General features: G+C 43.9%; 1 protein-coding gene across 1 annotated transcript in view; it reads left to right on the top strand.

The window, feature by feature from the left end:
* The window catches only part of CDH6 (cadherin 6), a 172,023-nt gene that overhangs the window by 93,831 nt on the left and 55,343 nt on the right, over positions 1-22,849 (top strand). The window contains exon 2 of the mRNA XM_053397090.1: positions 76-434. Coding sequence (XP_053253065.1) covers positions 207-434 — 228 coding nt within the window. The 5' untranslated portion in view covers positions 76-206. The remainder of the gene's footprint in view (positions 1-75; positions 435-22,849) is intronic.

The following is a 22,849-nucleotide window of genomic DNA, read 5'->3' as shown; positions in this document are numbered from 1 at the left end:
TCGTATTTGCTGTCACATAGAATGCTAAGTAGCCCTGCAAATGCTTGATAAATTGTCATTTCTTTTTCATTTCAGAACTCCACAGAGACCCAAGCAAAGAGCATTAAGAAGCAAAGGGGGAATGAGACTGTCTTCAGCACAGGAAACTAGTTCGCATTAAGGTGAAGAGACAAATCACCGCCTCAGTCTTGCTTTGTACTGCCACAATGAGAACTTATCATTGCTTCTGGCTCCTCTTCTGGGTTGGTCATCCCCACCAAAGTTCTTCCACCCCCTTATCCAAAAGGACTAGTGGCTTTCCAGAAAACCCAAAGATTTTGGATCTATCTAGAAACAGCAGGAAAGAACTTAATCGCTCCAAAAGAAGCTGGATGTGGAATCAGTTCTTTCTTCTAGAGGAGTATACGGGCTCTGACTATCAATACGTTGGCAAGGTAAGTTGTTTTTCAGCACCTCGTACTCTACAGTTTTCAGAAGTCTCTCTGGATTGACGAGACAAAATGGGATGCCAATTCCATTCCAAAGACTGCTGCATTATGGTCATGATAGGAGAACGCCAGGGGGTGTGTAGTTCAGAACCTGAGCTACCATCACAGGAAATGTAAGGAGAAAGTGGCCTTACTTCTGTAACCAAATATGTTCAGGGTAACATCCGCAGTTAGATCTTTTGTATGTCTTTAACAAGGGAAACCATTTTGCTGCATAAAGAAAACCAATGGCAATTAAGTACAAAAACAACATTTGTCCCTTAATTGCAACAGAGATACCATTAATTTAGGCAATTCCCAGGATCTGGCTTCAAGAAAGCATTTTAATAGATACCATTCAGAGATTTGAAGATTTAATATTCAATGTTTCATTTTCCTACACTCCAAGGTGCATCATCAAATGTATTTAAGGTCGTAAATATTAAGAGGATTGGCTGAAAAGCCAGCAAATGCTGAGGTGTGTGCTTAGTCACAAAATGTCACAGATTACAAGAGGGTTGCATATAAACTGACATGATTTGAGACTTGGTCCTCATGTTCTCCATCACACTCTTTGTTGAACTGCCTTGGTTTCCTATTAAGAGCTCCTGTGTTGGTATTTGGAAGTATTTGTGTTCTGTCAAAATGTTGAGTAACACGATGCTGTGTGTGATTTATTATCCCCTCTTGTCCAACTACGTTGTGTCACATGTTTCAGACTGTTCCTCAGTTTAAAAGTGGTAAGTCCTAGAAGGCAGTGACAAAGGACTCTGGGAATTGCTCCTTGAGACTGACTGGAAGACTGACTGCAAGGTTTTCTGTTGAAACTCATGTCTCTGTTCAGTGTTATCTGTATGTAGCCTACAGCAATCATGATCATGCATTCTTCACATGTAATGATGAACTGGGGACTGTATAAATATATGTTGTGCGCTCCTCAGAGTTGTGCAGAATCTTTGGGTGTTAATCAAGCTGTTCCTTCTGCCATGACTTAATAAACTGTTTGTTCCTTTGGGTGTGATCATTGGCTAAGTTCACCCCAGTTCTATTGGACTCCTGTCCACAACCCTAAAACATTACCCCGAAATACCCATTTTTCCATGAACCTGTATATGTATGCTTTTATAATAACATTATTTTTTTTAAAAAAAAAATAGAACTGTGCAAATGATATCCCTTTAGTTGCTTGTGCTAAGCTCACCTGAGGCGAGTACAAATTGTCCCTAGGCAACCAGGCATATTATTACAAGGTGGGGAGGTTATAATTTTTTTGTGAGCCACCTCAAACACTTCTGTTCAAAGTTGAGGAAAACATTCAAACTGCTTAAGTTTGTTATGTTGGGTGTGCACGCTTGTATTATTTCTTAGATATACACCCTGCTCTGCTATGTAAAAACTTTTACAAGGAAGGTTTCAAAAAGTGTGATGTGCAAAGTATCACAAAGCACACGTTCTTTCTGTTTCTTTCTCTGCTCTTTAAAGACGCCTGACCACCCTTTACCCTCCTCAGAGTGGCAAGTAAGGTGAACAAAACTCAAATTTTTTGGTAGGTGAATAACTTCGTGTGAACTTAGTCTCAGTTTGTCTGGCACACCTGCAGCACTCCAGTAATCCTCAGCTCTTTACACAAAGCCATGTGTTTGTTTTTGTTTGTTTGTTTGTTTGTTTGTGTCCTAGATCTTTACTAAGTCTCTTCATTTAATGATTAACTATGGATAAAGGAGGGACGCGGGTGGCGCTGTGCGTTAAACCACAGAGCCTAAGGCTTGCCGATCAAAAGGTCGGCAGTTCGAATCTCCGCAACGGGGTGAGCTCCCGTTGCTCGGTCCCTGCTCCTGCCAACCTAGCAGTTCGAAAGCACATCAAGGTACAAGTAGATAAATAGATACCGCTCCTATTTATAGGTAGACGGCGTTTCCGTGCGCTGCTCTGGTTTGCCAGAAGCGGCTTAGTCATGCTGGCCACATGACCCAAAAGCTGTACACCGGCTCCCTCGGCCAATAAAGCGAGATGAGTGCCGCAACCCCGGAGTCGGCCACGACTGGACCTAATGGTCAGGGGTCCCTTTACACTTTACCTATGGATAAAGGGGGTGGGGGCTCTATTGCAGAAGTAAATCTGCTCTCTCAGTTGGAATGAATGGAGAAGCACGTGGAGACAGAAACCCAATGTGCACATTGCAATACACATGTTAGGCCAGAGCTTTCCAAACTGTGTGTCGCGACACGTTAGTGTGTTGACTGCAGTGTGTAGCACAAACGCTGGAAAGGGGTTAGTTTAACCTCTGGTTTGCTAGTAAACCTGAATGACTGTGTCACGAAATGATGCATGTCTAAAAAGTGTGTCACCAACATGAAAAGTTTGGAAAGTTCCGTGTTAGGCTTTGGACTGGGGTGATCATGCATAGCTTAAGATATTGCAAAGTCCTTGACAGCAAAAAGAATGCCATGTTACACTGATTCTTAAATCGGGGCTTGTTAGCTTGATATATCACAGCTTTCATCTCAGTTTGGGAGCATCATATTGCAGAATCCAATTCAGTGCGTAAGTTTCAACAAATAGATCAGGGGAATGTAATTTGATTCCATGAAATTAGAATTAGAGTTTCTATGCTGTCATACTTTATAGGGGCTTCTTGGCTCCTGGATCCAAAGTGTCCCCCACCCCCATTCAAAAAAAGTACAGTTGTAAGGAACTTTGCATACTCTGGCAATGGTAGCAGCTTACCAGCTTACTGATCTAAGATGTTTTCCCCAAATCTAACCAACATTATTTTAGGGAGTTTAACCTAGTTCTGTATCTGTTGCTCCTAATACTGAATAAAAGTGGAGTGCTGGATTGTTGTCATTCCACTAGTATTTTTTTATAAATGCATGTTTACAAATGCATTATACAGAATGGAGAAAAGGCCTTAGATATAACAGAGAGGAGAGGGTGCGAGAGGAACCTAGATCTGCCATTTTTCGTTTCATGCCATACCTGTAAAAAATTAAGCAGGATGGGGGCTCACTTTCAGAGAGGACTCCTTACACAGCTCCACTACAGCAATTGTGGATTCTAACAAAAGGCCATTTTAGTTCTGGTTCTGTAACTATCGGGGAGGACATCTATAAGCAGAAAGAACACAGTGTCCTTTTTCAGATCAAACACCGCTTGTTTGATCTGAACAGTTTTTGATTCAAGCTGACCTCTTAGACTTTGTAGACAAAACATCTTCAATCTCTGGGGCTGCTTCTTGACCTGCGGTGCATAGAGTGTGATCTTTCTCCACTGGGGCTGTGACTCTTTCCCTCAGAGTAGATGGCCTCTTCCTATGCTTGCCAATCAGCTGCTTGGCCATGGATGGATTTGACACAGAGATGAGCAGGTTGAGAAAGTAAGAGTCAAGCGCTGGAACTGCTACCTAACTCCTGCAGTCTGAAACAGTACTTCATTCTGGAATTTGCAACCATATTTCCCAGAATGACTCACAGACTCAGAAATGGAAGCTGGAAGCAGATCAGCTTGGGAGCAGTCACATATATTGCCACTAAGCTGAAACATCCACCCATATGTGGTAGCGCTTCTCACAAACTGTGAAGAGGGACTGCCTTTTTGCCAGTTCTTTGGGCTAGCGGTGTGTGTCCAAGGGAAGATAGGACAGTCTTGCATTGCCTCAGAGCCTAGCTTCTTGCTCTGTGCTGTGAGCTGCTGGGAAGACAGGGGGTGGCTCCCCATCGCCGAGGCAATGCCACACCATCCTTATTTCCCAGTGTTGATGTCGCAGGGCCTGTCAGGTCGCCCGCAGGCCAAAGAGAGCAAGAAACGTGAAGCTAGCGAGCAGTTTGTTGTTGTTGTTTAGTCGTTTAGTCGTGTCCGACTCTTCGTGACCCCATGGACCAGAGCACGCCAGGCACTCCTGTCTTCCACTGCCTCCCACAGTTTGGTCAAACTCATGCTGGTAGCTTTGAGAACACTGTCCAACCATCTAGTCCTCTGTCGTCCCCTTCTCCTTGTGCCCTCAATCTTTCCCAGCATCAGGGTCTTTTCCAGGGAGTCTTCTCTTCCAAAGTGGCCAAAGTATTAGAGCCTCAGCTTCACGATCTCTCCTTCCAGTGAGCACTCAGGGCTGATTTCCTTCAGAATGGATAGGTTTGATCTTTTTGCAGTCCATGGGACTCTCAAGAGTCTCCTCCAGCACCATAATTCAAAAGCATCGATTCTTCGGCGATCAGCCTTCTTTATGGTCCAGCTCTCACTTCCATACATCACTAAGCAAGCAGTTAGTTTCTTTATTAAGGAAGGAAGGGAAAACAAAACAAGAAGGCTCAGCAAGGCAAATCCCTCTGAATAGAGAAGTTGCTTGACTGACGAGCGGCCCCTCCTTTTTTGCCTTCTCCATCAGAACTCCACCCCTGTAGTCGCTTGTTATGGGAAGCTGCAGGCATTTCCTTCTCTGCCTGCCTGGTGTGTCATTCGGCAACATGCAGCGGTCTCCGTGATCTGGGAATGAGTGGAGCCTGCGAGCTGCTGGCAGAGAAGCATTCAGGAAGGCAAGGAGAAGCCCTGTCCGGCTCCCCTCTGTCTTCTCTGTTGGAGCCTGCATCCAAAGTGGACACTTCATCATCCCTCATGCTCCCTGTTTCCAGTCTTTCCCAGCTTGTATCGTCCTCTGAGGTGTGGCTGGAATCCGACCACCACTGTCCTGGGTCCAAGTCTCCTGCTCCTGCCATCCCTGGGGGGGGGGTTCCTGGGATGGAGACACCCACCGCTACTCTTCATCCATCCAGTCCCTGATAGTTGAGTGTTCACAGCACAGTGTTGGATGGGGAGCCAGCCCAGTTAACAATCAAGAGGCAACGCATTGAAACCTTGCCCAAAATGTACCTCTTGTTTGCTTATTCCATGTTGGTTTGCATGTTCCTTCCATGGCTGCAAATAGCCATGGAATAAGCAAACAAGGGGTGCATTTTGGCAGGGTTTCAATGCTTGCCTCTTGATTGTTAACTGGGCTGGCTCCAGGTTTGAGTGGGCCATCCACAGAATTCCCCCTCCACTCAGTGGACGCCCTGATGCAATTGTCTGTTAGTAGTAAGCAGCTCTGATGACTGTCTTTGCAGGCATGGTGGGAAATTAAATTGCCAGCCCTTTCTCGCATCCCGCATAAAGTGACAGAATGATTGTAAGAAATTTAGATGGATGCTCTGAGCCAACCAGCACCTATTGGAGAACCAGAAAAGAGACTTTTGGGTAGGTATCTGAATGCCTACAGAGCATCAGAGCTGTGGGATATCCTGTGGTGCTTGGGTCCTCTGCAGCTGCCTGAGGATGTCAGGTGCTGACTGTTGATTGTTAGTAACAGTGCATCACTAAAATGCAGAATATTGAAATAATGACAGTTCTGTTGCACGGCAGGAATTGTTTGCTTCATGCTCTGATGTTCCTGCAGACATTCAGATTGTGCATCGCACCTGTGCTTCCTCCATCAGCTAATAGGATAGGTCTGTACAGTCCTGTTATCTTACATTTGTACCTTGTCAACTTGGCTTATCTTCCACTTTATCTCAGCCCATGCATATCACCATGTGTGTGATTTATATGGTGTTCCTGTAATATTTGGGTTTGTTTACAAATATAGAAGTTGATCCTATCAGATCCCCAGAGACACACCAGCACCCAAAAAAGGTAAACACCACCGTTCAGCTAGCTGCTTCTCTCTATCTCATTTTTTTTTTGAAATTTTTTTCTACCTTGCTATTCCACCGCCTGTTTCTGTTCTTTTTTTCTTTTTTTTTACACAGAGAGAATCATTCTTAGTGTGCACAGGGGAGGTATTCTGTCCCCCCCCACAAACCCTGGCTCTGATGAGATTCATATTTCTGGGAAATTCCGCTCTTTCTTGGTCATTAGTTCCCATTAAGAGCCATTTTCTTGGCCACTTCAGCCATTAGCTTTGCAATCTACACAAGCAAAGGTACTGCCAGCCTATTGTTCATAACTGTGTGTGTGTGTGTGTTTGCAGTGTTCATTCTGCAATGGAGCATACTCACATTTGAATAAAGTGGTGTAGCCATCATCATGAAGGACATGCCAGTGTGATGTTTCCCATTTGTGACTTGGATCTATGGAGGTAGGGCCTGCAAAATCAGAAAGCAGTGTTCTAACTGTGTACACTGTTCTTCCCAATGCGCCGTTGCCTGTCTCTTGGAAGACCTAAAGTATGTACTTAGGTCTTCATTCCATAAACTGTAGAGGGAGTCTCTTAGCTCAAATATGGATACTAGGATCTGAGTCTGATCAAAGAAATGTGATAGGCCCTGAAGTTATTTTTTTGAAGTTATTTATTTAAGTGTGAATGGCACTCTGTTTTGCAAAGTATGGAATGGACACATGGTATATAAATGTCATTGATTCCATGGCCACGAGCACTTCACAACTAGCCTTCTTGGGTGTCAGAGCAACTCACATCCTTGTAATTGAACAATGAGCCATGGGGCATGAAAGACAAGCACATGCGTTATTGGAAGTGGCTGAAGTGTTAGAATAGGGGTGCCGTATGCAAATGTCTCATTGATTATAGCAGAGTCAACACAAATAAGTTTTTAATGCATCACTAAATGGTGGGAGCTATGAGTGACAATGGGTTTGTGTAGATAGATAATGCTGATTTATATAATGTTTGTATTTGATCTTTGTCTAAGAGGCATATTTCATGCAGAGATGAATCCAGGTTTGTGTGGCAATATGCAATATGCCCTCTGGTGCCACCTTCCAGTTTGTGCCCACCACCCCGCCACGGTGGGATTGCCTGTCAATGGCAGGCAGCTCTGATGAGTATTTCTTCAGGCCTAGTGAAAATTAAAATGTCAGTTCCCACTGGGATGCAGTGACAGGGCAACACCACTGTCAGAGACAAATAGCAAATTTAAATAGTGCCAGAAAGTCACCCAGCTCTCACTGGAGCACAAGGAGAAAAATGCAGCCTGGGTAGCTCAGTTTGATTCGAATGTAGTGCTGATGACGCCGTGGTTTCGCAGGGGGTTGGACTAGATGATCCTCATTATCCCTTCCAACTCCACAATTCTGGCAGCTGCCCAAGTTGATGCTGGTTTTATCCCATAGTGGATTATAGAATGTGGTATCCCCAACCAACCTCACGTACTCTCGAGTTGACAGCTCAGGGTTAGTGAAGAGGGTCTAGGTTCTGATGAGCCAAACTGACCAGTGAGAAGCCAAGCAGATACAAACTTATCTCTGAGAGCCCACAGTTTCACACCGTCCCAGTAAGCCACAGTTTACCGTGATGTGCAAACTGGGCCAAACGATGAACAATCAGGTGTCCTTCTTTGTTGTATCCCAACGAACCTAGTGAGACATCAGCCAGTGAAATCTTAACTAGTATCTACAAAAGTAGGAACCCACAATCTTTTATCAGTTAGAAGCTGAGCTGGAATTATTTATAGCAGCTTATGTGCTGTAGCCGCTCACCAGAGTGATTGATGGGCATGGTAGCATTTTAACCTGAAGGTATCTTTTCTTCTGATTCAAAGAATATGACATTCGGCAGGATCTCTAGAACAGAAAATAAAATGTAAATACTTGAATCAGGCTCTCTCTTTCCCCCCCCCCCTTTAAAGGGATAATGTTTTCCAGTATTATTGTACGCTGTAAATCTTGAACGAAGATGCACTGAAATGTGAAAAAAGGAGGCGGAAGTTTATATGCTGGCTATAAAATGCTGTCAGATGGAAACAAGAATTAGAAGTCAAGACTCTCCTGTAGTAGGGCCAAGGAAGTTCATGAGCACACACGCAATTAAATGTGCTTTGACTCCTGTTCGATTCTCGCTGTCTGAGAAGCTGAAGTGGCGAAGGAACAATGTGCAGACATCTCTTTAAAATAGTACTACATAGTCCTGTTTCTCAGCTGATTTGTTTGGTGTTGGCAGCATTTCCGAATAGTGCCTTCATAAACCCTGGCAATGATGACTTTTGCCGAGAAATATACCGTATTTTTCGCTCCATAAGACGCACTTTTTTCCTCCTAAAAAGTAAGGGGAAATGTATGTGCATCTTATGGAGTGAATGTGTTGTCCCTGGCAGTAGTGGAGCTGGGGACTTTGGTTCCCGGAGTGGTGGGGGCATAGCGTCCTAATGGCGGTGCCCTCACGAGCATCCCCCACCTGAGTGAGGGGGTGGGGAGAGGCGAGGTGGGAGAAGAGGGCTTTAGAGCACTCTTTAGAGTTCCCTCCGTCCAAGGGGCTCTGTGACTTGCATGAGAGCAGCCAAAAGCAAGCAGCCGTGATGGCACCCCACCGGGATCACGCTGCCAGGGGCGGTGCACTCCCCACACACTCCTCTTCTTCCGCCAGTGCCTGAGATCTGCAGCTGAAGAGTGGTATATGTTTAAATAATGGAATTCCACTTGTTGGAGGAGGACGGGGTGGAGAACCAGGGTGGAGAACCAGGGCGGGGGGAGCATCTGATTTATTTATTTTTTATGGAAAGTGTCTTAAGTATGTGCAAATTGATCGAGACTCTAAAAACCTGTGGTAAAGGGATGAGAATTTGTATTCTGCGTGGGCTTCGATGCATGGATTGTGCTTTGCAGTTGGGATACAGATTATAACAATGTATAGTTGAGTTTGGGAAATCATTTTCAGATGAATGGGAAAGGTTCGAATGATTTCTTCTTATTCCCTGAGGTGGCTTGGCTCACAACGAGAGCCATATGCTTTGTTTCACCGGAGTCTTTCATATATTCAAGAAGGATCTCCTTCCCCTTTGCAGATGGCATTCTGTTTTCTGCCTGGATGGTAGCATCTTTTCGATGTGGAGTAGGAATTTTCGCCTGGATTCAACAACTGTGGAGTACAAGGATACATTTTGTGTATGTGGATTCCCTTCCAGATCTTGAGTGCTTTTGTCTTTTTACATGGCCTTGGGCATGTAGCTCTTTCACAAAAAGATGATTCCCCCCCTTTCTTTTTTTTAAAAATGGGCAGCATTCCTCACTTGCTCTAGTCACCTAGAGTTATCTCTTCATACACTTTATTTCCCATATTCTGCTTGCGGTACACTTTTAGCCTGGATTGTGTTGGGCCAACCCCATAGCTCCACATTCGCAGGAGTGTCCTTACTTTCATCTCTGAAATGCTGAAGGGATTGCAACTACCCTCCTTTATCAAAGAAACACTTTGGAAAAGGGCTTCAGGTAAAAATATATATATATATGCTTTGTTGTTTCATTGAAAACAAATTTCCCTGGACAGTAAAATAAAGGCCTACTGCAGTGTAGGAATCACAATAATAAAGACAAGGTGCCAAAATAGACAGGATTTATCTCATTAATACTGTAGCCCCATTGCCTCGATACTGTTCACTGAACCAATCATTCAGACTGCAGAAGTGTAGAACTGTGTAACTGGAAGGACTAAGGTCATGCACCCAGACTCTTGCACTCAGATGCGATGCTCTCTGTCCAGACTCCCAATAACTGATTGGTTCAGGTCCACCCAGCGCATTGCAAGGTGAAAACATGTCTTTCTCTGGATGAGGAAATGCCACAGGGAGTCTCAGCCCAGTCAAACTCAAATGAAACAAGTTTTAAACATGTGCTATGAAACACATGTTGTCGGCATGCAGCTGGGCCATCTCCTTCCAGTCTTTCCGCTGCACAGACCATCGGCCTCTGCTCTGACGTATATCAGTGACCTGGGCTTCAAAGCTAGGGCACACTATCAGCAGAGCGAACTGCGCACACAGAATAGGCGTGAGGCTTGTAGAAGCATACTACAACTGCAGATTTATCAATCATAAATCAGGACAAAGAATCATGTCCTCTCTCTCTATCGTCGTCTCAGAGAGAACAGGGAAAAGCAAAAGATATACACAATGGAAGTTCCCAGCAAGCTGTGCTGGGATGTAAACAGACATGTGACATGTAACAGTTCCACACGTCTGCTCCTTAAGGTGGAATGGAAATGTCAACATGTTATTCATTAATGTTTAGTGTGGAGGAAAGAGGTCCATCCTGAAAACATAACACGTAAGTGGCTTTTGGATTGCCAGATTCACAGTCAGGCACACAATCAGCATTGGGGTGTATGTGTTGTATACATGAACCCAGGGGCGGAGGAAGGGGGTGCAGTGGGTGCGGGCCGCCCCAGGTGTCACCAGTGAGGGGGGTGACAAAATGATGGGCGGCACTCACCGCGGGGCTTGCAGTGCGCCCAAACCACGCGTTTCTCCTGCCCAAATGGTCCGCCCGCTGCCTCTCCCCCCCCAGCTGTAGGGCGGCTGAGTGGGAGGAGGCAGGCAGACTCTGGAGAACCCTCGGTGTGCCACACCCCTATAGGTAGCTCTCCTCACCCCGCCCCTATGGGTGGCTCGCCCCATCCCTGGGCGCACCACTCCAGGCGCCCGAGCAGCTTCCTCCGCCGCTGCATGAACCCCCTAAGCACCCCCTTCCTTTTCTTCAATATGAATGAAAGGCTGCCATTCACTTCTGGGGAGAAAAACCCCAGAGCTACACAAAATGTGTCAGTTGCCCCTGGACACTACTGAGAGGCCACCATGGAAGCAGAGCACAACTGCACAATGGAAATTTTGTTTCAGCAAGGTATTTGTCAGCAAAAGTTAAGAAGAGGAGAGCAAGGATTAGCAAGGTTGTTCCTCTCTCCTGAGTCCCTTTCCTCCCTTCCCCTACCCGTGAACACAGACAACTACTTCCTGTTTCACAGACTGTATTCCTTTTCGCTTTGGCACACTGAGTCTCTTATCCTTCTTTCCCGGGTGGCAAGGAGGGGGAAAACATGGCATTCTGTTTCTTTTTATTTCTATCATTAATATTCTACACTCTGTCACTTGCCTTTCCTGACCGCCCTTTCTTCCATCCTCAAACGTATGCACTCACTAGACTTCCTGTATCCTTTTCTTCCCTCCTCAGATCACTGACATTGATGGAAGCTCACTGCACTGTCAATCCATCATAACAATGCAGAGGTAACTTTTGAAATGACAGGCAGCTGATGTGTTAGTAGCTATGAAGAGAGGGGAGGGGGCTGGTGGAAGCTGAAAAGGCAACCTGAACTTTTCATGCTCATCCAGTTGTACTGCCGAAATCAAATGTGGAGATGAGGGATATACAAACCAGAAGTTGTAAGATGCATCAAACTCAACCCTTCAAATTAGTTACATGCCTCCTTATTATTGATCCATTTCTTTGGGTCCCTCAAGGCAACCTAGGAGGGTTCATTAAACCAACTATCATCCAGTTACAAGCATCTTGTTACAACAATCTCTCTCCATCATCTTATCTCGGGCCTTCATCTAAAGTCCCTGGCAAGTGTAGTCAGGAATGAGAGCATTCCAAGGTAAACATTTGCAAAAGAAAAGAAAAAAGCAGCAGTCCCCATTTTTGCACCAAGGCACCTCAAATTCAGCAGATGTAATGAAATGCACCAAATATAATACATAGTTTCTATTAAGCTCCAGACACAGTATGTTAATAACTCACATTTATCAACATCAGATGTATGTTAGATTCTATTCACCCTGAATTATTCACATTTTGAGCATTGTTCTGCCCTTTAAAAGCAGCCAAAGAAAATATATAAGTCATGCAGTATTTATTATCAATCCATATTAAGAAACTTACATAGCAGTGCAGGAAGAAACCAAGCAAATATAGAGGAAGTCATCCCCCAAGAACCAGATAAAGAAAATGAAACCCTAGAGAAGTCAGCAATGAGCTCTGATCTGGCTACATGCTTGCAACAACTACACGAGTTCAAACTTTTCATAGATGAAGCTGGTAATACTATTGTGTGATTGTTTTATTTCTGTTGTCTGCCTGAGCCCAGTCCCCCTTCATGCATTGCCGAAGGCACTTCTCTGCTTCCTGTAAACTATATTCATTTCCTCTGCAATTGTCTGCCCTGCTGTACTGGCTTCTGAAGTATGAAGTGTCAGCAAACTGATCACAACGCTTCCCTTTTTTTATTAGAAAAAAGAAAAAGAACATTTAATAGAATGCTTAATCTCATAATGGATCTGGCTGTGTGTATCACAGAACAGCTGGGATTCAAAACACATTCAGCACCAGTTGCTGTCTGAATAAGGGATGGGAGATATTAAATAATTGGGGCATTTTTTTGCGCATGCATGTGCATTTGTGTGCTAGCATAAATCCTCCTCCGTCCCCCTCTTCCACCGCTAGCACCACATGCACGGTGAGTTTTAATTTCTAGGGATCTGGGTTAGAGGATAAGAAAGGTAATAATGGGACACACAAATAGGGGCAGTTATTCGTCAGGGACGAGTATCAGAAAATTTGCAGTGTCCCTGATAAACAGGGAGAAATGGAGGGGAACAGGTAAGAACATTTGCCTGAGGTTGCTTTTTAACTTCCTTCCTTCCAGTGTCTCTTCTCTCCTTGTGTGTGATGTGTTAGATAACGATAGTGAACTTCTGGTCCTCCAGATGTTTTTGGATTAGAATTTGCATCACCCCTGACTGTGTGCCATGCTGGCTGGAGCTGATGTGTGTTGTCATCCAGCAACATTCCTTTTTTAGTTTGTATGCTTATTTCTGAAGTGTATGGTTGCTTTTGAATTATGGTGCTGGAGGAGACTCTTGAGAGTCTCATGGACTGCAAGAAGACCAAACCTCTCCATTCTTAAGGAAATCAGCCCTGAGTGCTCACTGGAAGGACAGATCCTGAAGCTGAGGCTCCAATATTTTGGCCACCTCATGAGAAGAGAAGACTCCCTACAAAAGACCCTGATGTTGGGAAAAATGGAGGGCACAAGGAGAAGGGGATGACAGAGGATGAGATGGTTTGACATGTTCTTGAAGCTACCAGCATGAGTTTGACCAAACTGCAGGAGGCAGTGGAAGACAGGAGTGCCTGGCGTGCTCTGGTCCATGGGGTCACGAAGAGTCGGACACGACTAAACGACTAAACAACAACATGGTTGAAATGCTTTAAATAAAATTAAAGAATGGCCCTATGCATATTCCTATATGACTTAAAAGATACATCTAGCCAGTTCAATGGAACCTCAATATGTTGCAGATGGGGATGAATGTTGTTTTCACCATAGACTTCTTACAGAGCTGTTCATACTCTTCTGTGGACCTTCAAAGACATAGAGCAGTTCATGGTTCAACCACTTGCTCTCCTCTGTACAAGGTGGGCTTTTAAAATCCCCCAAAGTTATTCTCTGGGCCCCAGTTTACAGATGTTCATTGGTCTCTCTGCTACTATAGTCTATGCATGTGTTTCATATGCACCCTTTGATATGGCCAACTATCGCCCAGTCTCAAATCTACCATTCTTGGGCAAGGTGATTGAGCTGGTGGTTGCTGAACAACTCCAAGCACACCCAGAGGATGTGGACCATTTGGATCCCTTCCAATCAGGATTCAGGCCTCACCATGGGACTGAAACTGCCTTGGTCACACTGGTTGATGATCTCCAGCGGTCTAGGGACAAAGATGAGAGCTGCTTCCTAGTTCTGCTGGATCTCTCAGCGGTCTTTGACACCATTGATCATAATATAATTCTGGACCGTCTAGAGGGGCTGGGAGCTGGGGGCACTGCTATACAGTGGTTTCGCTCCTTTCTCCTGAGCCATGTCCAGAAAGTGGTGTTGGCGGATGAGTGTTCAGACCCCTGAGCTCTCATTTGTGGGGTGCCTCAGGGTTCTGTCCTCTCCCCCATGCTTTTTAATATCTATATGAAGCTGCTGGGAGAGATCATCAGAGGGTTTGGGCTGGGTGTTCATCAGTATGCGGATGACACCCAGCTCTACCTCTCTTTTAAATCAGAACCAGTAAAGGCGGTGAATGTCCTGTGTGAGTGCCTGGAGGCGGTTGGAGGATGGATGGTGGTTAACAGATTGAGGTTGAATCCTGACAAAACAGAAGTACTGTTTTGGGGGGATGGGGTGGGCGGGGGTGGGGGACTCTCTGGTCCTGAATGGGGTAACTGTGCCCCTGAAGGAGCAGGTGCGCAGCCTGGGAGTTATTTTGGACTCACAGCTGTCTATGGAGGCGCAGGTTAATTCTGTGTCCAGGGCAGCTGTCTACCAGCTTCATCTGGTATGCAGGCTGAGACCCTACCTGCCCACGGTCTGTCTCACCAGAGTGGTGTGTGCTCTGGTTATCTCCCACTTGGACTACTGCAATGCGCTCTACGTGGGGCTACCTTTGAAGGTGACCTGGAAACTGCAATTAATCCAGAATGCGGCAATTAGACTGGTGACTGGGAGTGGCCACCGGGACCACATAACACCAGTCCTAAGAGATCTGCATTGGCTCCCAGTACATTTCCGAGCACAATTCAAAGTGTTGGTGCTGACTTTTACAGCCCTAAACAGCCTCAGTCCTGTATACCTGAAGGTGCATCTCCACCCCCATCGTTCAGCCTGGACACTGAGATCCAGCGTCAAGGGCCTTCTGGCGGTTCCCTCATTGTGAGAAGTGAGGTTACAGGGAACCAGACAGAGGGCCTTCTCGGTAGTGGCGCCCACCCTGTGGAACGCACTCCCATCAGATGTGAAGGAAATAAGCAGCTATCCTATTTTTAAAAGACATCTGAAGGCAGCCCTGTATAGGGCAGTTTTTAATATTTAATGCTGTATGGTTTTTAACACTCGATTGGGAGCCGCCCAAAGTGGCTGGGAAAACTCAGCCAGATGGGCGGGGTATAAATAATAAATTGTTGTTGTTGTTATTGCTGTTGTTATTTAGAATATAGTGGTAGAATTCCTGATCGTAGCACACCAGAATGCAAGAGGTCCTCTATTTTTCAGTGCTCCCTGCCATGTAAACAGATTTCTGCTTGTAGTAAACCAGCCCAGCAGAAGGAGACGCATCACATAAAACCTTTCTCCCTGAAAGGTTAGTCCAACATTCTTCCATCTCATCTTGTGCAGAGCACATTTCACCTCTTGTCCCTGACACATTTTTGTATGGCAGGCTGGAGCTGCTCATTATGTAAAAACTGCATTCATAAAATGCAGCCCGAGCAACAACAGCAAAAAGTGATGTGTTTGGGCATTTATGGTGGGGTGGGGTGGTGGTGTCAGGCATGAAACCCCCTCACATCGCCATGAGTTTCTGAACCCAATGAGCATTACACCAAGAATTCAGATTTGGACTTGAAAAGTACTGTAGTTCTTCTCAGTTGCCTGGGACTTGAGACTACGTCGTCTCCCTCTGTTCTTCTCCACTCACCTCCTCCTCCTTTCTCCTCCATATATGAGAGTAACATATACGTCGACATGATTGCCCACATCAAGCGTTCAGCCTTCCTCTGGGTCACCTTTGTCAATAAGAAAAAGATGAGAGTTTGCTTTCAAGTGCATCCATCAGGGAGCAGTAAGAGTCTGTTACCTGCTGCTGAAAGGACATGATGTTTTATTCAACCACATCCTAGTGAAGACACTTGTGGATTTTAGACCAAAGGTTGCTTTTTATTTATAGTCCTTCCTTAAGAGTGCTCTCCCCGCTCGAGACTTCAAATGCTCACTGGGGTCAATCTGCTGTAGCGTAGAGAACACGAGTAGTCTCTTTTTATGTCTGGATCCACTCTCCATAGATCAGTGCTCCTTCGGCTATCAAGAGAGTGCTGTGCTGTTCTTTTCAGCCATTCCACCTCACCCCCCACTCAGCTATTCGTGGGGAGGGGGTGAAAAAAGAAATCACCATGAAAACGGGAGAAGGGCTGGTGAAATAAAATATCAGTGAAAAATTAAATGAGGGTTTGTGGGGGCTTGTCCAGGTTCCCAACTTGATAACACAGTAAGCGTAGGACGTAGGTAATTAAAAAGGAGGATTTATTGCAAAAACAAACAGATAGCTCTGGACGGCTCTAACAAAGCCTCCGGTACCATTACTCAATATGACCCTTCTGAAGACTCCTTCCGGCGTTGACAGAAGATATTGAACTTATGACCCTTATGTCTCTTGTTTTGCTTTTCACAACATTTTTTTTATATGTGTCTAGATTCCACCCAGGTCTGGCTCTATAGCAAACATAGTTCATTCTTCCTCATCTACACATATTTGTATGCACTGCTTATATACTTTGCACACAAATGAGCAGGCTGGTGTGCATGAAGACACCTTAGTGATGTACATTCATGTAATCTGGGATTTTTTAAAATGCCAAAGACCTTCAATCCATATTTAATTCAAATTCCATCCCTTTGAATTAAAGTTAATCTGAATTAATGAATTCTCGATTGAAAATTCATTCTTGGATTTCTCTTGATGGTTAGGCTTGAATTGAGTGCTTAGCAGTTGAACAAAAGTTCAAAGCGTGTGTGGGAGCCACATGGAAGTTTGTCTCAATTGTACCCCCAGCTGCTTAGTGTTCTCTTGAATCACCCTGCCACAAAATGGATTCCCCTTGGCTTGTGCCAAAAACACGTGCTAGTTAAAAAAGGTTTCCAGGCATGTAGTTAAAAGACAGACATTTCAGAAACAAAAGGACATTTTGAGGAAAAAGACAAAGGAGTAAAGGACAGAATTATAGCGTGTGAGTGCACTGCAGTAAGAGTAGCTTGTTGATGTTTTTGAGATATTGCATCTCCCTCCAAAAAGTTCACCCCAAACTTCACCCTAAATAGAGGGCCTTCTCCATGCAGAAAAACCTAGTATCTGATTCACCTTTTGTGTTATTGATCTTATCCCTTTATCGAAGAAACTCTCTGAAGTGGGGAGATGGTTGCTCAAACATTTACAGTGGTACCCAGGGAGGAGCGTCTCCACCCCCATCATTCTGCCCGGACGCTGAGGTCCAGCGCCGAGGGCCTTCTGGCGGTTCCCTCATTGCGAGAAGCAAAGCGACAGGGAACCAGGCAGAGGGCCTTCTCGGTAGTGGCGCCCGCCCTGTGGAACGCCCTTCCAGCAGATGTCAAAGAGATAAACAACTACCTGACATTCAGAAGACATCTTAAGGCAGCCCTGTTCAGGGAAGTTTTTAACGTGTGATATTTTACTGTATTTTTGGTTTTTATGGAAGCCGCCCAGAGTGGCTGGGGAGGCCCAGCCAGATGGGCGGGGTATAAATAATAAATTATTATTATTATTATTATTACCTCAGGTCAAGTACTTAATTCGTTCCGGAGGTCCGTTCTTAACCTGAAACTGTTCTTAACCTGAAGCACCACTTTAGCTAATGGGGACTCCAGCTGCTGCTGCTGCATAATTTATGTTCTCATCCTGAAGCAAAGTTCTTAACCCAAGGTACTATTTCTGGGTTAGTGAAGTCTGTGACCTGAAGCGTATGTAACCTGAAGCATATGTAACCCGAGGTACCACTGTATAAGAAACTGGATCCTAAGTTTTAAAAATATATTCCTGGGATTAATTATATCTCAGTAACCTGTTACGTGTAAGAACAAACTGAACTGTAGAGGGACATTACTGAAATATTACACTTGAACATTCTTATTAATCATAAACTAATATAAACTATGAATTGCAAAACCGGCAGTTTGCAGGTCAGCAAGTAATAGAAAAACAGACCCCTTGAATGCAGCTCATAGACGTTAGCAATAGCATTATTCAATTACTTTTATTTTATACTCTGTCAAACAGGAAAGCCAAAATATCTTTGAACTCTGTGAGTTGGTTGTAAATGGACAAATAATCAGTGATAATTTGAGATGGAGCAGGATATAAGCAAAATAATAATAATAATGTGTGCCCCTCCCCACCCCTCTAGTCCTTAATCTTGCTTGCACACACTGTAAGATTGTTCTGTTGTGATGCTAATTTTTCAATAATGGGAACATTTTTCTGTTTCCTAGAAGAAAATGACTTTTGTGCTTTTTATGGCTTTTCAACTCTGCAGAGGTTTGGATTTTTATTCCTGATCACTGAAGTGTATATGCTGGGTAATAAAATAATTTGTAAACTCTCCTCTCCCTCCTCCCCACTTTCTCAGATATATGTAGAATGCAGAACATTCATAATGCCCAGCATTTGAGGGTTATTTTTTGTTGTTATTGCGTTAGCAAATTCCACCAGGGCAGTAAAGTATTGCCTTGGAAATTGGTGTGTGAATTTCAAATGGCAGCGATCCACATTTGTTCTATGGGGAATCCAGCGAGTGGAAGAGAGAACTTGTGGCTATATATTTCTTAGCCCGTTTCTATGCAAGAAGACAACATGGGAGGTGACCGTGTGGAATTTATTTTCGCACAACAGCGTCCATCAGAATCATTTTCGTATTAATCCCAGCTTGCCATCTTTTCTCAGAAATGAGAGTTGCCTAGCTTGCAATTCCAACTTTCCTCACAGCTGCAGCTGGAATGTACTATAGACTTTTTAGCACATTTGCCCAGGGCAGCATGGGACATTTCATTTCCAACCTTTCCCCCTTACAATGGGCTCAGTTTCCAGGGAAATTAAGAAGCAAGTGGGGTTCCTTTCGAGGTTTTTGAGGGGCAGATATAAAGGGATGGAGGGCAAGGGATAATGTCTTATTGTTGGATATATTCAAGATTGAATTGCAAAAACAAAGCTCAGTTTTTGAATGTCTCCATTGATGAATGTTTCAGTTTTCGAACGCTGTAAACCTAGAAGTAAATTCTTCCATTTTTGAATGTACGTCAGAAGTTGAACGGCTTCTGCCAAGTGTATATTAGGGCGGTTCATAAAAAAAACTTTTTTAAAAAAAATGCCTGCTCCAAAGGTCTTACCTTACTACACTAGGGATTATATAGCTATATCTGAAATTTCATGCATATCAGTTAATATCTTGACCCTCAGCCATGAAAATAGCTGTTTACTTGGCCGTTTTCCTATGACGTGAAGGCTGAAATTTCAATTCAGTGGAGCAGGGTCAAGATATAAACTGATACGCATGAAATTTCAGATATAGCTATATAATCTCTAGTGTAGTTAGATAAGACCTTTGGAGCAGGCATTTTTTTTAAAAAAAAGTTTTCTATGAACCGCCCTAGTGTATAGGTTATTTTTCTCAATTTTCTCTATTAAATTTGCAGACCCTTCCCCCCCCCTTTGCGTCTCAGTTTTCGAACATTTCGGAACTCTAACGGTCTTCCAGAATGGATTACATTCGAAAACTGAGGTACCACTGTATTTAAGAACACTTGTAGTTCTTTTTATCCCATGTAATAACCATGAAGATGTTGTAAGTCCATGTCAAATGGTTATTCCTTTTCAATGGGGAAAGGGTTTGTGCGTTTGGCATGCATAGCTAGTGCATTGGCCCATGTCATCTTATGCATGTTTTTTGTGGAAGCAAGTCCATTGAGCTCAGTGAGACTTACTCTCTAATAAGTATAGATTCAGGTAGGTAGCCGTGTTGGTCTGACGCAGTCAAAATATATTTTTTAAAAAAATAAAAATTGGCCAGTAGACCTTACTTCTGAGCACTACTTCTGAGAAAACCCCACCCCACCTTCCCACTATATACAAGGGTCTGGTGACTTCTGTTTCAGTGTATCTGAAAAAGTGTGCATGCACACGGAAGCTTATACCAAGAACAAACTTAGTTGGTCTCTCAGGTGCTGCTGGACATTAAAAAAAAAATTAAAAATATATTTCTAATAAGTGTATTTAGGGTAGCAGCTTTACAGCACAATCCTATTCTCGTTTACTCAGAAAAATGCCCCACTGTGATCAAAAGGTCTTACTCACATTTAAGTAGGTAGAGGATTTCAGCCATAATTATTTATAAGGTTATCTAATCAGTGATTGTGTACATCCAGGAAGCTGGCTGAAATGTAGCCTGACTAGGAGATAATTGTATCAAGAACCCCTGAAAGCAAGTGTTTCATTTTTCTGTCAAATTCTTTCTCTTGACATCACAGTGACATTCCTTAAAAGTAATCTGAAGGGGTACACAGGTTTTAAAAATAAGTGAACTACTTACTTTTAAAATAGTTTTAAAATGGTCCCATTATTATTATTATTATTATTATTATTATTATTATTATTATTATTTTGTTAGTTGGAAGGTCGTGGTTAAGTCTTAGGCTAGACTATGTGCTATTCAACTGTTTCTGTACTCCCAGCCCACATACAAATTACAGTGGTACCACGAGTTACATACGCTTCAGGTTACATACACTTCAGGTTACAGACTCTGCTAACCCAGAAATAGTGCTTCAGGTTAAGAACTTTGCTTCAGGGTGAGAACAGAAATCGTGCTCCGATGGCACGGCAGCAGCAGGAGGCCCCATTAGCTAAAGTGGTGCTTCAGGTTAAGAACAGTTTCAGGTTAAGTATGGACCTCTGGAACAATTTAAGTACTTAACCCGAGGTACCACTGTAGCCTGAAATCGGTACTCTACAGTAGACTTATTTTTCTTTTTAATCCAAACCTATTTAAGCCTGTTCAATGGGTAGGAGCGAAACCTATGCCTTATCCTCTTAATCATTACATCTTGACTATGTAGGCGCCTGGTTTGCTATGCAATATGTCTAGAGATGACTTATTTCCCTCCTCCAGCAGCTTTCCTTTTCCAGGCAGTGAATTAGTAAGGCCTATTTAGGAAAGCTTTGCAGATGGTCTGTGGATTGCTTCCCAATCATTTCATTCTATGTGGAAAAGCACCCTTATAGAGAGAGGTGTTTGGTCTTCCTCCCTTTAACTTGGCTTCATAAATTAGAAGAAGAGCATTGATTTCTGGCTAGGGAGATTAATGGAAGGAAAGCCTTGCTGGTAGCTACACAGTCCTGTTGAGAAACATTTAAAATTGGTATATTAATTTGTAAGAAAAACTAGATATAGATTGGCAGTGGAATTCTGTCTGTCTGTTTGTTTGTTTTAGTTTGTGAGATTTTCTTATTATTGTTGTGTAGAGCTGAACATGATATACCTGGTTGAATTGCTTCCTAGCTAAGCAATAGGCTGTATGTTGCTCTATAAATCTCTGATTCAAAATGAGCTTATTACTTGGAAAAAGTAACAGTGCAAACGATGCCAGCATCTGCCTTGTGTAAACCAGTATTTTAACCTGACAGCTACTCGCCCACCTTCTATTCCGTATTTCAAGCAGTTTGCCTTATGTTCTGTATCTTGTTAGTGGTGAATCACAAATCTGTTCACCGTAGAAACAAGAAAACAGCTGCACCGAATCTCCTAAGCACAAATAAGTTATAAAACGTAGCAGACACTGTATAGGTTCATGACAATTTCAAGATGCTTGCAGACACCTGAGTTAGTGCCTCCCCTTATAATTTTCCAGACTGCAGTCACCCATGGATAGCTGAATGACACTAGATTTTCCTTCTCCAGATTGGACTGTACATAACATATTGCATTAGTTTTAAAGCCTTGACAACATCCTGTTTCCCCCTTTGCCTCACATGCCCAATTTCAACCATAACTCCCAACTTTCTATTGACTGAACTTTGCTAACATTACCCTTGCTTCCCCTTGCTGCCCTGTTACAAAGTTCACACCTAGAAGCTGTCACTATTCAGATTTTCAGGAGAGGTGACTTTGGCCATTCTTGGTCACCATGAACAGAATGTGGTGGTGACCAGCTTGTGGTGGCCCTCATTGACTGCAAGCTCAAATTTCAGGAACATTGGCCATTGCTGGATCCAATACGTTGGACTCGCTCACAAGACCTTTGAGGGCATGTTTAGGGCCCAGTTTGATATCTGCCCATGGCAAATGGGTTGTATATAGGTTCTGCAATGACAGAAGAAACCAAAATGTGCTGTCAGTGAGTACATGAAGTAGGCACAACAGCCATTTTGAGTTTATTTGTTGTAATGGATCGTGTTAGGTAACATTTGTTTGTTCCACTCTTCTGCAAGAAGTTGCATTACAAGAACAAGTTTGCTGCAGCAAATATTACAGGTTTCACCAGGGTCCCAGATAACAATTTGGGCACATAGCTGCTGATTTTTTTTGGAAAGTTTGCAATGGTCTGCCCAGTAACTCCTAGATGTGTGCAGAAGCTGATAAAACATGTTTGCCCCCACAATCTGTAAGGTAAAGGTAAAGGGACCCCTGACCATTAGGTCCAGTCGTGGCCGACTCTGGGGTTGCGCGCTCATCTTGCTTTATTGGCCGAGGGAGCCAGCATACAGCTTCCAGGTCATGTGGCCAGCATGACTAAGCCACTTCTGGCGAACCAGAGCAGCGCACAGAAACACCGTTTACCTTCCCACCGGAGTGGTACCTATTTATCTACTTGCACTTTGACGCGCTTTCGAACTGCTAGGTTGGCAGGAGCAGGGACCGAGCAACAGGAGCTTACCCTGTCGTGGGGATTCGAACCACCAACCTTCTGATCGGCAAGTCCTAGGCTCTGTGGTTTAACCCACAGTGCCACCCACTTCCCTGCCCACAATCTGTATCATACACCAAAAGAAAGAAAATGCAGCCTCCTGTGCTCTCAG

This window comes from Podarcis raffonei, chromosome 7 (assembly GCF_027172205.1).
Source record: "Podarcis raffonei isolate rPodRaf1 chromosome 7, rPodRaf1.pri, whole genome shotgun sequence".
In the NCBI taxonomy this organism is placed as follows: Eukaryota; Metazoa; Chordata; class Lepidosauria; order Squamata; family Lacertidae; genus Podarcis; species Podarcis raffonei.
The sequence above is the reverse complement of the archived record's forward strand: the minus strand, read 5'-3'. Positions and strand labels throughout refer to the sequence as shown.